This window comes from Muntiacus reevesi, chromosome 18, assembly GCF_963930625.1.
Source record: "Muntiacus reevesi chromosome 18, mMunRee1.1, whole genome shotgun sequence".
NCBI lineage: Eukaryota > Metazoa > Chordata > Mammalia > Artiodactyla > Cervidae > Muntiacus > Muntiacus reevesi.
The window spans coordinates 38129409-38143241 of NC_089266.1; the positions used below are offsets into that span (position 1 = coordinate 38129409).

Genomic DNA, 13833 nt, shown 5'->3' on the forward strand with positions numbered 1-13833 from the left:
CTATATTCATACAATGGGGACAATAAGGAACAAACTACTGATATTCTCTACAGCATGGGTGAATCTCACAGATACTATGCTGAACTGGACGCAAACAAGTACAGACTGTATGTGATCTCTTTTAAATTCAGTTCTAGAGCAGGTAAAAACCAATTTACATTGGGGAAAGAAAAGTCCCAGAATACTGGTTGCTTCCCAAGGGGGTGGTTGCAATTGACTAAAGAAGGGACATGATAGAATATCCTGGGGGAAGAGAAAGAACCTATATCTGAATCAGAGTATGGGTCCTATGGGTGCACTCATTAATAAAAGTGTACAGTTAAGATTCATGCATTTCAATGTATGCAAATTTTTTTTAAATCCGGTTACACCTGAAGTCATTTGCAAGAAGGAAACCCAAAAGAGACGGGATATGTGTATACATGTAACTGGTTCACTTCGCTGTACAAGAGAATATAATACAATATTATAAAGCAATTATACTCCATCGAGAGGGAGGGGACATATGTATACCCATGGCTGATTCATGCTGATGTGTGACAGAAACCAAATCAATATTATAAAGCAATTATCCTCTAATTAAAAAAAATAAATTTTTTAAAAACTAAAAAAAGAAAAAGACAACTATACTCCAATAAAAATTTTAAAAATAAAGAAAAAATTTTAAAATAGAATGTCTTTGAGAAGGAAAAAAAAGAAATGTAGGCTAGCTGGCCTTAAAACAATGAACAAAATCAGGTACGGTATACATATGTGCACACGTGAGGCGTGGGTTCATGCAGGCGGCGCACACACACACATCCCCCAGCTCGCTAAGCCTCCAAGGTGCACCCCCCGACAGGTGCAGAGCCAGGAAGCCCCCCATCACATCTGCACTGCCCTCGGGCTCCCCTGCCCACTGGCCTGCACACAATCAGAGGCCTCCAGGGAAGTGGTTCCTGAGAGGATGGCATCTGGACCAGCGACATAAACAGGGTCCATGTGGAGACCAGGGACAGCCCTCCCAGGAGCGCCAGTGAGAAAGGCAGCTGAACTCCTGGGAGGCAATCACGGCTGGGGGTGGGGAATGCGAGTCCCGACTGTCATGCCCCCCACGCAACCCAGGGCTTTCTTAAGGAGGGGGAACCAAATCCCTTTGCCGCTGTCCTTGAGCCCTTCCTGTCCCACTCCAGGGGGGTCCCAGCCCTTCCCACAAAGGCCCCCTCATCTCGCCCACACAAACTGATGGGCATTGATGGGATCTGATGGGATCTGATGGGAGCTGATGGGATCTGATGGGAGCTGATGGGAGCTGACACCCCTCACTCAGTCCTGACAGCGAGGTGTGGTCTCTCTTCAGAGTGAGATCAGAAGGCAAGGGCAGGAACCGGGGGCAAAGTAAGAGCTGGCATCGGGCCTGGGGCTGGGCTCCAAGCTGGAAAGGAAACCCCAGCGCCCCCAGCCCTACTGCCCGGGAGAGAGGGTGGCTGGTGGGCAGTTCGAGGTGCAGCACAGCCCTGCCCACAGGAAACGCAGGAAGTGCAGAGAAGGCCCCTCTGACGTCCACTTTCTTCCTCTGGGGACTTCACACCTGCCTGACCCACCACTGGGGTTTCGAGGGATGCAGAGCAAAGTGCCAGGGGACAAAGCAGGGGCAAGACTTTCTGCACCCCCCTACAGCGGGCACCTCAGGCCTCCTTGTTGTCTTCGGGAAAGGGGAAGGTTTGGGGTGGAGGGGGCTGCCCTCGGACTAGCACAGAGAAAGACGGAGGAGGCTGAGCGAGGGTCACCTCCCAGACTAGGCCTGGTGGGGCTCCAGAGACGAGTGCGATAATTCAGGCCAAGGTCACACCAAGGCCCCGGCATCACCACCTTCAATGGAAGACCCATGCACTTACTGCGAGCTAGAATAGAATCAGGAGGTCAACCCCACCCTCTTCAAGGCCAAAAGGCTGTTCTACAGTCATTCCTCGGGGGTCGACCAACCCTCATGCTAGACATTAGGGTCCCTTCCAACTCCCCCACCGGCCTCCCCACGAAGCCAGCCTCACTTCTCTCCCCGCACTGAGAAGCCACTGGACTCACTGCAGCTTGTCACATGCTGAGCCATATGGTTTCTTCTGCTCAGTTAAGGCCCCCCAAAGATGGCAGGTTCTTTGAGGGACAAGGACGGCAGCCCTGGTTTGACCCCACGGGGTCTGGCACAGCGCGGGAGACACACCCGGCTCTCCTGGGTGCCAGGTGATCCATCTGGGCATGAAAACTGGATGGTAAAAAACATGAGCCTGGAAACGATCCACTGCATTCCCAGGAAGACAGCCCCCAACCCCTCTCCCAGCCCACCCTGCGCCATCCACAGTTTGAATTCTGGCTGGGAACTGGGTTCTCATTCTGCCCATCTGCTCAGCATCTCTTTGGTGCCTTTTTCTCAGTTTCATATTAGCAAGGGAAAAAAGAAAAAAAAAAAACCCTGAAAACCACAAACAGAAAGAGGTGGGTGAGGGGCAGAGAGGACCGGTTGCAGCAGGCATGCCAGTTGGGGGCAGGGGTCTGCAGGGGGCTTCTCAGGCTGAAGGCCAGCTTCTGCTCCACCACTCCCTTCCCAGTGCAGGGAGCAACTAGAGGAGGGCTGTCCCTGGTGTGCGGGGTGGGATGAGAGCATCCTATCAAAAATGGTGTGTGTCTTAGACTGAACTGACTCTATGGCCATAGGAGGAAGACAGCTATCTGCAGTGGGACCTTGGGGAAGTCATTTCCCACCTCCTGGCCTCCAGCTTACCTGGAAAGGAAATGGATCACCACCCCTGAGATTTTGTGACTCCCAAGCTAATCAACACCAAAGCAGTTTCCCTGCCACCCCTGCCCCAAGCCTGCACTGCCAGGGAACCGAGTCAGACCCTCCTCCCTTGTCCAGATGCTGGGAGGGCGGGGGGCTGATGGAACTCCAGGGTCAGTGACCCCCTGGAGAGAGTCCAGCCTCCACCCCGTGGTGTCCCAGACCTCAATGTCTGGGCCCAATCCCACCCTGGAGAGGACATCACAGGTGAGAGCCCAGGTCCTCACAGGTGACTTCACGTGGAACTGATGGGGAGGGAGGGGGCTTCAGTCCACATATCAAAGAACACATATATCTGGGCTTAATTTAGAGAAGAGTCTGATGGTAGAGGAGACTCAAGCAAAACCAGAGGCGTCGAAGATAAGTGCCTGCTCCTCCAACCAGGATTCCAGTATCGTCAACACACCATAAACCTCTACCAGATGGACTTCCCTGGTGGCGCCGTGGATAAGAATCTGCCTGCCAATGCAGGAGACACAGGTTCAATGCCTGGGCCAGGAAGATCCCACATGTTGCAGAGCAACTAAGCCCATGCGCCATAACTACTGAGCCTGTGGCTCTAGAGCCTCAAGTCGCAACTACTGAGCCAGTGAGCTCCAACTACTGAAGCCCATGCACCTAGATCCCGTGCTCTGAAACAAAAGAAGTCCCTGCAATGAGAAACCCGCTCACAAAGAGTAGCAACAAAGAGTAGCCCCCACTTGCTGCAACTAGAGAAAGTTCACGAAAAGCAACAAACACCCAGTGCAGCACAAAATAAAAATAAATTATTTTTTTAGAAAAAAACCATCCACCAGAATCAGGGACCCACAGAACGGGACGCAGTTGCTGCCCTGAACGCAATGCTGGGACGCGTTGGGCCGGCAACATGACTTGGTAAGTGCTGTCCCAAATGGCCGCTCCCCCTGTGCTGAAACTGTGACATGAGTGAGCGTTGTAGTTTTGAGCAGCCGCCAGACCACTAACCCAGATCTGCCCATCCCTCCCACCACGTCTCCAGCCTCCTCCGCACCAGCCTTCAACCTGGGGAGGCCACCCCAGGAATCTCTCATCTGCCGGCTCCATTCTCTCCCTGGAGAGTTCACCCACCCGTCCACCCCCAGCTTCCATTCCCATGTCGACAAAAATAACTCCGCGTTTCTACCTCCAGTCACACCCTTCTTCTGAGCCTGGCCCCCAAATACCCAGCTGCTCACTGACACCCCCATTGGTGTCTCAGGCTTGTCCAACTCAGCACGTGGAACTTAAGCCCTCATTCTCTCTCCCGGGGCACTCCCTCTCAGAGAATGGCTGTACCGTTTGTCCAGTTGCTCCAAACCTGGGGCCATCCTTGCCCCCTACCTCACCCCAAATGCTCACATCTCACCACATAGGAAATGTATGATCTGACCACTTCCAAACAACCTCACGGGCCCCTCGGAGTCAGGCCGCCATCCTCTCCACACTGGATTCCTGCAGTGGCCTCCCAAGCCACCCCACTTCCACTCTGCTCCCTCCCACACAAGCCAGGGTGACTCTTCAAAAGTCATCTCACTCCTCAGACTAAAATCTTCAATGACTTCAGTGCCTCTAGTTAGGATAAAGTCCCAATTTTTTTTTTCTTTATTTAAAATATTTATTTATTTATTTGGCTGCTGCAAGTCTTAGTTGTGACGTATGGGATCTAGGAACCGCCTGCCAATGCAGGAGATGTAAGAGATGAGGGTTCGATCCCTGGGTTGGGAAGATCCCCTGGAGGAGGACCTGGGAACCCACTCCAGTATCCTTGCCTGGAGAATCCCCAGGGACAGACGAGCCTGGCAGGCAGGCTACAGTCCTGGGGTCTCAAGGAGTCAGACATGACTGAGCAGCTAAGCCCAGCACAGCACGAGAGCCCAGAGATGAGCATCCCACACCCAACCCTGCAGAGCAACGGGCTGAAACTGAGAACGGCAGCAAGTTTCAGTATTGCCCCGTGCAAACAAGCCAGCCCGACGCCTGGTTCGGATGCCAGCACTGTGACCAGGCTGATGCAGATGGTCTGGATTTCAACGCCCCTGGGCACTCCCACCAGGAGGAGGGCAGAGCTGTCCTAAGTGGGCCCTGCACCGCGCCCCCCACCCCTGAATTCCTAATTCAACCGGGACGCAGGCTCTGACTGCCATTCCAGGATATGGCCCTCACGGCGCATACCACACAGCTCTGTGCATGGTGGGCATTCAAAGTGGGATGGTAATGGGAAGATGGCTTTTACCTACTTCCTTTGAAGGTATCACTTTGCAACAGATTGGGTCAGGGAAGAGGGGGTACAACTGGGACTCGCAGGAAAGAGATACCTAATTATTTCCCTGCGAGTCACCAGGTAGCAGAGCCTCAGGACAGCGGGGGGCTGGCCTAGATGTCCCCTCTGCTGACTCAGGAGGCAGGTGACTTCTTCAGAGCTGGTCGTCACCTGGCAAAGGGTGAGGGCAGGAGGGAGGCGCGTTGCCGCCTAGATGGCAATACCGGCTGAACCAAAGTACCCCCTGAGGGCCAGCCCAGGCACACGTGGCCCCCTGGCCGGAAGACAATGACAGGAAGTGGGGAGCTCAGTGTGGGGAGGATGAGGCCCCTCGGGGTCCTGGGACGCAATTTCCCACGAAAGAGACTTGTGAATGAAGTGCTAACAGGAGAATTATGGGCTCCCCAGAACCTCCAGGGCAGCCCTCCCATAGAGACTGGGGTGACAGAGGCACCTAGGAGGGCCAGTCAGAGGCAGGCTGACCAGCATTCAAGAGTCGTCCAAACCCCAGGAGGGTCCCAGCCCACAGGGCCCCTCCTTCCCCACCCCCAGGCAGCCCTTCTGAGCAGGTGGTCCCATGAGGCACCCGGCCACATTCTGAGTGTCCCCACGTAAGAGCCCCGCCTGGGCCCCTCGCTCCAGAATCTACAGCTCCACAAGGCCTCTCGCTAATCATCAGTCATCCTGCCCACCGCAGTCAACCCCAGTCTATTTCCTCACCCGCCCCGACACCCCTGTATCTCACAGTCACACCTTCCTCCCGCACTGGTTATCTCAAGTGGACACTGCATCCAGAGGTGCGGGGAGGCTCCATGGCCCCCACGGAGGGGACAGAAGCAGCTGGGCCTGGGGCCAAAGCAAGAGGGTTCCCCCGCCTCCAGTCCCTGCAACGCCCCCTCCCCACTTACCAGCCCGAAGCCTCTTACCTTCATGGTGGGAGGCGCCGTGAGAGGAGGGGACAGCGGCCGGTCTGGGAGGGTCACATCCGAGCTGTTGGCCAGCTCCTGCTTCCTGTGAGGAGACCACAGAACACAGAAAAGGTCATAAGTGAACAGGGGCCTGTCTGCACCTCCTCCCTCTCCTATATCAGCAGCTGGGCTTAAGGACACAGGCTGACATGTGCAGAAAATAGTCAGTGCACTTCTTGGCTAGGATGCAGTAAAATCTAAGGCAGGGCTTACTCTCAGAGTAACCCCTGCACCCACAGCATCAGTATCACTTGTTAGAAAGACACATTCTCAGATGCACACCAGACTCTCTGATGGCAGGGCCCAGGAATCTGTGTTTTAACAAGCTCTCCAGGTGACTGCGATGCTGAGGTCTGAGAACGGTGAGGTTAAAGAGACACGGGACTGGGAAGGAAAAAAGAAGAGGGGGGTAAACATTTTCAACTCATCCTCCCTGGGGGCCCCATTGTCCCTAAACACACACACACACACATCCTGGTCAGACAGCTGACTTTGAAAAGACAGGGCTGCCTGCTGTGTAAGCTGCAGGTAAGACTTATTTTAGTCCATGTGGGCTAGGACCACGGAGAGGCAGCTAAACAGAGTTGTGTCTCCATGACAACACAATCGTGACAAGTCCGCTGCTCTCACACGCTCCCCACTTTCCATCTGGCCCTTGCTGGTGACCAGGGAGTGCTGGTTGACAGTCCAATCAGCAGGGAGAGTATGTGCCAAGGATAAGCCTTCAGAGAGATGGTTACGCAACAGGGCCAGCTGGGCAGAACCGGGGGACTCCCCAGACGAGGGGCTCTACTGTCCGGGACATGCTCTGGCTATCTCCTGGGACGGTAGTAAGTGCCGAAAAAGACTGGGCTGAGCCACAAAGCCCCCAGTTTTGCAACTGTTTGCTTCTCCAGAGCCCCACCCCGACACAGTCAGGAGTCAGTCCCCAACCTGGTCCCACTGAAATGATCAAAGGACGCCCACTGCCACTTGGAGAAAACGCTTCTGTACTTTATTCCAGTCTATGTCCTGCCAACCAGGGTGACAGCTCCAACCCCGAGTCCCCTTCATGAGAGAAGCCACATTGCCTACAGAGCCCCGCCCTCCATCTTTCCAGAGGTAACCCTGGCCCCAGGGCTCAGACACCAGCTCAGGCTGGCTCCCCTCAGCCAGGCAAGCCCAGCAAACCTGGCACACCCCCTGCCCATCCCCGTAGCACATCCTCCAGGATGCCAGGTAAGCAGGCTGAGTGAACAGCTGGCTTCGCAGAGGATCCTTGTGACCCTGTTAACCTCATCCCTGCCAACCCCTCTTTCTGCTCCTCCATCTGCCTTCCTTCCTCCTTCCTTCCTGGACCTGGGGCTCATGCTGATAATTGGAGAGCGGGGTCCCCTCCCTCCTGATCCAGACTGTAACTAGGGTAAGAACCAAAGGGCCAGCATTCAACACCTGTGTCTGTGCACACACACGCTCACACACACTGGGACAGACACAGCTCCTCGTGCGGCTCAGAGCCACCAGCCTCCCCTTCCCTTTAAGGCCTTGGGTGTGACATTGTGGAGAGTGCCCTCCTGCTCCGGCCCGCACCTGCCTGTGGATCCAACAGAGCTGGGTTGGGAACCAGCTCGCTTCCTCCAGCCACTCTACCCTATCCAAGCAGCCCCTGCTCCCCCTCAATGGGCCTGCACCCCAAGAGGGAAAGGGAAGTGGGAAAGGATGCTGAGGGAAGAGGAGCATCACCCTCAGACCCCTTGAGATGAGGACGGACAGGGCGGCTCCTCGGTGGGACAGGCAGCCTGGAAGGGAAAACCATGCAGGGAAGCGAGGGGAGTCAAGCTGCCACTCAGAGTCTACAGGATTGTGTGAGGCTAGCTGAGGGCCCCTGGCTTTCTCTGCTGGAGATGGTTTGTGGGCAAACTTGACCAACCGCCACCCTGGTTCTCCAGAAACAAACCCGAGAGCAGGGCCGTGCCAGCAGGTTTTTAGCATCAGTGGTCAGGGGACCCGTTGTACACAGTCACACTGTCCAGCTCTCTCCATACGGTGGGAGATGTCTAGTCCCTCAGAACCAGAGCAGATAAGATTATCACCGAGGTCTCTCCAGTCCCAGGCAAAGGGCCCCGTACCCAACCCTTGGTGGGCTGAGCCCACCTCCCATGTGTTAGGTGCTCAGTCATGTCCAACTCTTTGCGACCCCATGGACTGTAGCCTGCCAGGCTTCTCTGTCCATGGAATTCTCCAGGCAAGGATACTGGAGTGGGTTGTCATTTCCTTCTCCAGGGGATCTTCCCGACCCAGAGATTGAACCCAGGTCTCCTGCATTGCAGGTGGATTCTTTACCACCTGAGCCTCCAGGGAAGCCTTCCTCTCCCCTGAGCCAGCCTGTTCTCCCTGGACCAGTCTCCAGGGAGTGGTGAGGACTATTAGGTGGGGAGCATGAGGCATCTGCCAGTGTGATTTCCCAAATGATGCCTAGAGCTGGAAGCTGCTGGAGCAGGAAGGCGCATCCGTGGCTATCAGCCTCCTGCAAGCTTCAGGGCGCCGTCCCAGACTCCAGAGGGGACACCTGGCTGGGCAGAAGGCATGACCACTGCCCTCAAAAAGATCAGAACCCAGAGCACATGGGCACCGATGGCTACAAATTAGAATCTACCCTGCCTTGGTATCTAGATGGCTTGGAGTGGCTCTTATGGGAGGGGACGGGCCACACTGCACCAACCCTACTCTCAACTTCAGCTCTCCCTCTAGGAGCCAAAGTATTTATTTAAGAGCTAACTGCCTGTTATATAGTGAAGTAAGTCAAAAAGAGAAAAACAAATATATATTAACGCAAATATATGGAATCTAGAAAAATGGTACCAAAGAATCTATTTACAGGACAAGAATAGAGACACAGAGAACAGACTTGTGGACACAGTGTGGGAAGGAGAGGGTGAGACAAACTGAGAGAGTAGCATTGAAACATATACATTATCACACGTAAAACAGAGAGCTAGTGGGAAATGGATCTATAACACAGGGAGCTCAACTCGGTGCTCTCTGAAGACCTAGAGGGGCGGGACGTGGTGGGCATGGGAGGGAGGTTAAAGAGGGAGGGGACGTATGCATACTTACAGCTGATTCACGTTGTTGTATGGCAGAAACCAACACAACATTGTAAAGCAATTATCCTCCAAGAAAATGAAAAAACTAGCAGGTGCCAGTGATGGGTTGAACTGTGAACTCAAAGATATTTTGAAGTCTTAACCCACAAGTGAATGTGACTTTGTTTCAAAATAGGGTCTTTGCAGATGTAATGAAGTTAAGATGAGGTCATTAGGATGACGCCTTAATTCAATATGACTAGTGTCCCTAGAAGAGGAGAAGGTGGCCACGTGAGGACAGACACACAGGGGGAGGCCATGTGACAACAGGGACAGAGGTTGAAGTGAAGCAGCTGGAACTCCAAGAGTTGCCAAGGACTGCAGACCACCATGAGAAGCTACAGGAGCCAAGGGAGGATTCTTCCCCAGAGGCTTCAGGAGGCGCGTGGCCCCACTGACACCTTGATTTCAGATTTCTAGCCTCCGGAGCTGAGATGAATATCTGTCATTTTAAACTGCCTGACCTGTATACTCGGTTAGAGCAAGCCTCAGAAACAAATACACTGCCCAAGCACCACCTTCCAGCCTTGGCTTTGTAACCGGAGGACCAAAAACAAAAAGGGTGAAATCCCTGCTTCAGCCTCACTCCCCTTACAGTCAGCTGCCCCAGCCTTCCCCACCAACGACATCTGTGTGTGAGCCACCCTCCCAAGGACAGCCAGGCCCAGCCTCACCACCAGCTGGTGCTGAGATAAGGCAGAGTGAGAACACGGTGCTCAGTGCAGTTTCAGCCCTTTCTCAGGCCAACGTATCACACAGACCAGGTGGTGAGAGTGGCATGATTGTATCAAGCGATCACTTTGAATCTGCTCTCATGTCCCATAAGGCAAAGGTAAACTATTAGCAGAAGTGGTGTCCTCACTATTATTTGTAATGACTTTCTTGTAACCCACAGTGATCTTGACACGTGTCATGGCAATGAGGTTGAAAACTGCCTCTCCAGCCAAGCCAGCTCACAGGCAGCCCTAAGGGGGTGGGGTCCCAGACCCTCAAAGGGACCCACAAGAGGAGGGATTGGTGATGGAGGCAGAGGAGGGAAGGAGGGACATTTCATGTGCAGCTAAGAGATAAGGGTGGTGAGAGCAGGTGTGAATGGGAGAGTCAGGAGAACTTCTGGGGGTCCTGGAGATGTTGCCCACTTAGCACCCCTGCCCAGAGCTGCCTGGTCCTCTACTTTGGGATTCTTTTCCCAGCTGAGAAGGCCCAGGGAGACCCAGGGCCAGGGGAAAGGGGGTCCTAGCTGGCTTTGTGCTGTCCTTTGTTGCTGAGTCGTGTCCAACTCTTTGCAATCCCATGACTGTAGCCCACCAGGCTCCTCTGTCCATGGGCTTCTCCAGGCAAGAATACTGGAGTGGGTTGCCATGCCCTCCTCCAGGGGATCTTCCCAACCCAGGGATCGAACCCAGGTCTCCTGCATGGCAGGGGGATTCCCTCCTTACCAGGGAGGCCCTAGCTGGCTTCAGTCAAATGTAAGTCTCAGGAGGAAATAATCAAGGATCCAGGAGAGGAAAAGGAGAAACCATAGGGATGATTCACCCAGACAGGGCTGGTCACGGGGAACTGGGCAGGACCCCCCAGGCCAAGGGCCCCCAGGTCCTTACCTCTAGTCTCCAATGACTCTGCCCCAGACCATCTGAAGTCATTGCAGTTCATCTCTCCCACATTTCTATGAAAGGTGACCTACACTAAGATTCAAGAGATTCCTGGGTTCAAGTTTGTCTCTACCTGCTACCCCACTGTGTGACCTTGGTTAAGTTACCTCATCTCTCTGTGTCCCACTTCCTTCCTCTGCAAAGATGGGGTGATAATGTTCTGAGGCATTAAACACAGGTGCATGTGCATGCTAAGTCGCTTTAGTCGTGTCTGACTCTATGCGACCCTGTGGACTGTAGCCCACCAGGCTCCTCTGTCCGTGGGATTCTCCACGTAAGAATACTGGAGTGGGTTGCCATAATGGCTGTAAAATAAAATAGGAAGTCCTACACAAACGGAGACCATTATTACTATAATTCATACAATGGTGATCAGGTTTCCAAGTGAAAAGAGAGAAGCAAGGGTCCAGGGCTCTTTACACATCTTTGAAAACATCTCTGGCATCTCAAATAAGCACCAGTTCTAGCCCCAGGGATCTACCGCCAGGGTCATAACCATTGTTAATAATCAACAACAGGAAGAAAAAAAAAAACCTGTAATGGCAAGGTAGCTCTGAGGCCAGGTTTAAGCCCTCCCCCTGGCACAGAGCTTCTCCCAAACCAACGTACTCCCTTGTCAGCATCGACCAGTACACCAGCTCCACAGCCTCCCTCCCAGGTTCCATCCTGGTTTCTCTTGCTTTCCAAGTAGCCAACCTAGAGAGATGCAAACGGCTGGCTGCTATGCGGAGCTTCCCAGGAAAACCAAACCAAAGGGAATGACATACTTTATCACAAAATAGATGAAAATAGCTCAAGCATCCGTCCACCAAAGAATGAACAACTGAAACATGGTCCTTCCGCACAGTGGAATATTACTCACCCATGAAAAGGAACGGAGCACTGATACATGCTGTGACATGAATGAACCTCAAAAACACGCTAAATGACAAAAGCCAGAGACAAAAGGCTACACGTTACATGATTCCATTTCTAGGAAACTTCCACAACAGGCAAATCCAGAGACAAATGTAAGTAAGGCAAAATAGGCAAATCCAGAGAAAGCAGATGAGTAGTTCCAAGGGTCAGGGGCACAACAAGAAGGAATGGGGAGGCTCTGCTCTTGGGTACAAGGTTTCTTTTTTGAGGTGATAAAAATGTCCAGGAACTACGCAGTGGGGATGGTTGCACAGCTTTGTGAAAATACTAAAAATCTGGAGAAGGAAATGGCAACCCACTCCAGTGTTCTTGCCTGGAGAATCCCAGGGATGGCAGAGCCTGGTGGGCTGCCATCTATGGGGTTGCACAGAATCGGACACGACTGAAGTGATTTAGCAGCAGCAGCACAGGCAGCAGGAGTGTTAAAGAAACCCCCAGCCACGCAGGGACAGGAATGGCAACCCACTCCAGTGTTCTTGCCTGGGGAATCCCATGGACAGAGGAGCCTGGTGGGCTACAATCCACAGGGTCGCTAAGGGTCAAACACGACGGAGCACGCAGGCACAGGTACAGTTCTTTTGGCGGGAACACTATTTGACCTAGTACAGTGAGTAACAAGGAGTAGCCTTGGGAAGGTGGGGGGTGGTCAGGAATGGGAGAGAGAGAAACTTTTCTCTGTATACAGTTCTGAGCTACTCACATTAAAAAAATTTTTTTTCTTGTAAAAAAAAAAAAAGAAAATACTAAAAATCACTGAATCTCACACTTTAAAAGGATGAATTTCATGGTATGTAAATTATATCTCAGCTTTTTAAACTGATAAGAACAGATACTACACTTGATCTTAGCCAAAAGGCCGAGAAGCGATATATCTCAGCTTTTTAGAAAGAAATAAGAATGAAGAGGCTGAATGGGCTCCATTTCTGTCACTCCTCCTGCTTAATTTTCTTCTCTGGCTGCCTTTAGATGTCCCCGGGGCCCCAGATGGTGTGCAGATTCTAGCTTTCTGGCCATGCTAAAGACGCTGAGTATGGTTTCCTGACCAATCCCACCTACTGAAAGCAATGTCTTTCTTCCCATGCCCAGCATTCTTCAGTACTGATTCTTGCAACATAGTACCTAAGACCATAGGAGAGAGTTTTACAGTTCCAACTTTCCACACTTCCAGGTCCTGTATAGCCAACTAGACCATAAACAATAGGAAATAACACAAATTTTTTCAAAAACTTCAGGAGAAATCATCGTAAGAAGAAGACACAATGGGAAGAAAAGGGAAGCCAGGGCTGACTCCCACCAGCTCTAACCCTGACAAACCAGAAACCTCAGTCTTGGTATCTCTGTTTCCCTCTCTACAGAACAAGCAGGCTAACTCCACCTCCTGTTCCCTCCACAGGACTCAGAAAATTGCACTCAACTCCTCAATACAACTAGAGTCTCAGTCTTTCGTACTGGCAGAGAACTGTGTGGTCACCGGACAAGCCGGGCCAGGGGGAGGCACGAACAGAGAGCAGGCTGGGTGTAGGCTGGGGGTCCCTGCCCAGAGGAATCCACTTTGCTCTCTAGAGACCCAAGGTCAGCAGCACAATCATGTAGCCCTCGTTCCAGCGACCAGCAGTGCTGGGAAGTCCCCGTGGCTGGGAAACATATCTGAGAACTTCTGTCCATCATGGCAGGATAGCCTGGCAGATACTGGAGTAGAGGGCCAGGCTCCAGCCTCAGGGAGGCAGGCAGGCAGTGTTCACAGTGGACCTAAATGGGGGGCATTCTGGACCAACAGACCTGGATTTGAATTCCAGCGCCACCCCTGGCAAGCTGCATGGGTTTGACCAGGTTACTTCACCTGACCCCCACTTCAGCTTCCTCATCTGTAAAATGGTTTAATAATATTTGCCCCCTTGGATGGTTTGAATAAGGCGTGGAAAGCACTTAGCTCAGCGCCTGGTACATGGCAAAAATGTAGTACCTGGCCACCAAAGTCGCTGCCAAGGCTGCCCTCAGCTAAGCCAGAGGGAATGGCCTTGGGGGCGGTGGCGGGGGCACCAAGGCAGAAAGTCAATCAGAGGGCAGAGAGGGGGCAGGAGGGCCTGCTTCAAAC

General features: G+C 52.9%; 1 protein-coding gene and 1 pseudogene across 3 annotated transcripts in view; both read right to left on the bottom strand.

Annotated features, from left to right (window-relative positions):
* Nucleotides 1-13833, bottom strand: part of RAP1GAP2 (RAP1 GTPase activating protein 2) — a 140250-nt gene that overhangs the window by 95036 nt on the left and 31381 nt on the right. For all 3 annotated transcript variants that reach the window (XM_065908785.1, XM_065908786.1, XM_065908783.1), the window contains exon 2: nt 6002-6086. In XM_065908785.1, coding sequence (XP_065764857.1) covers nt 6002-6086 — 85 coding nt within the window. The remainder of the gene's footprint in view (nt 1-6001; nt 6087-13833) is intronic.
* Nucleotides 12509-12606, bottom strand: LOC136150489 (U2 spliceosomal RNA; annotated as a pseudogene).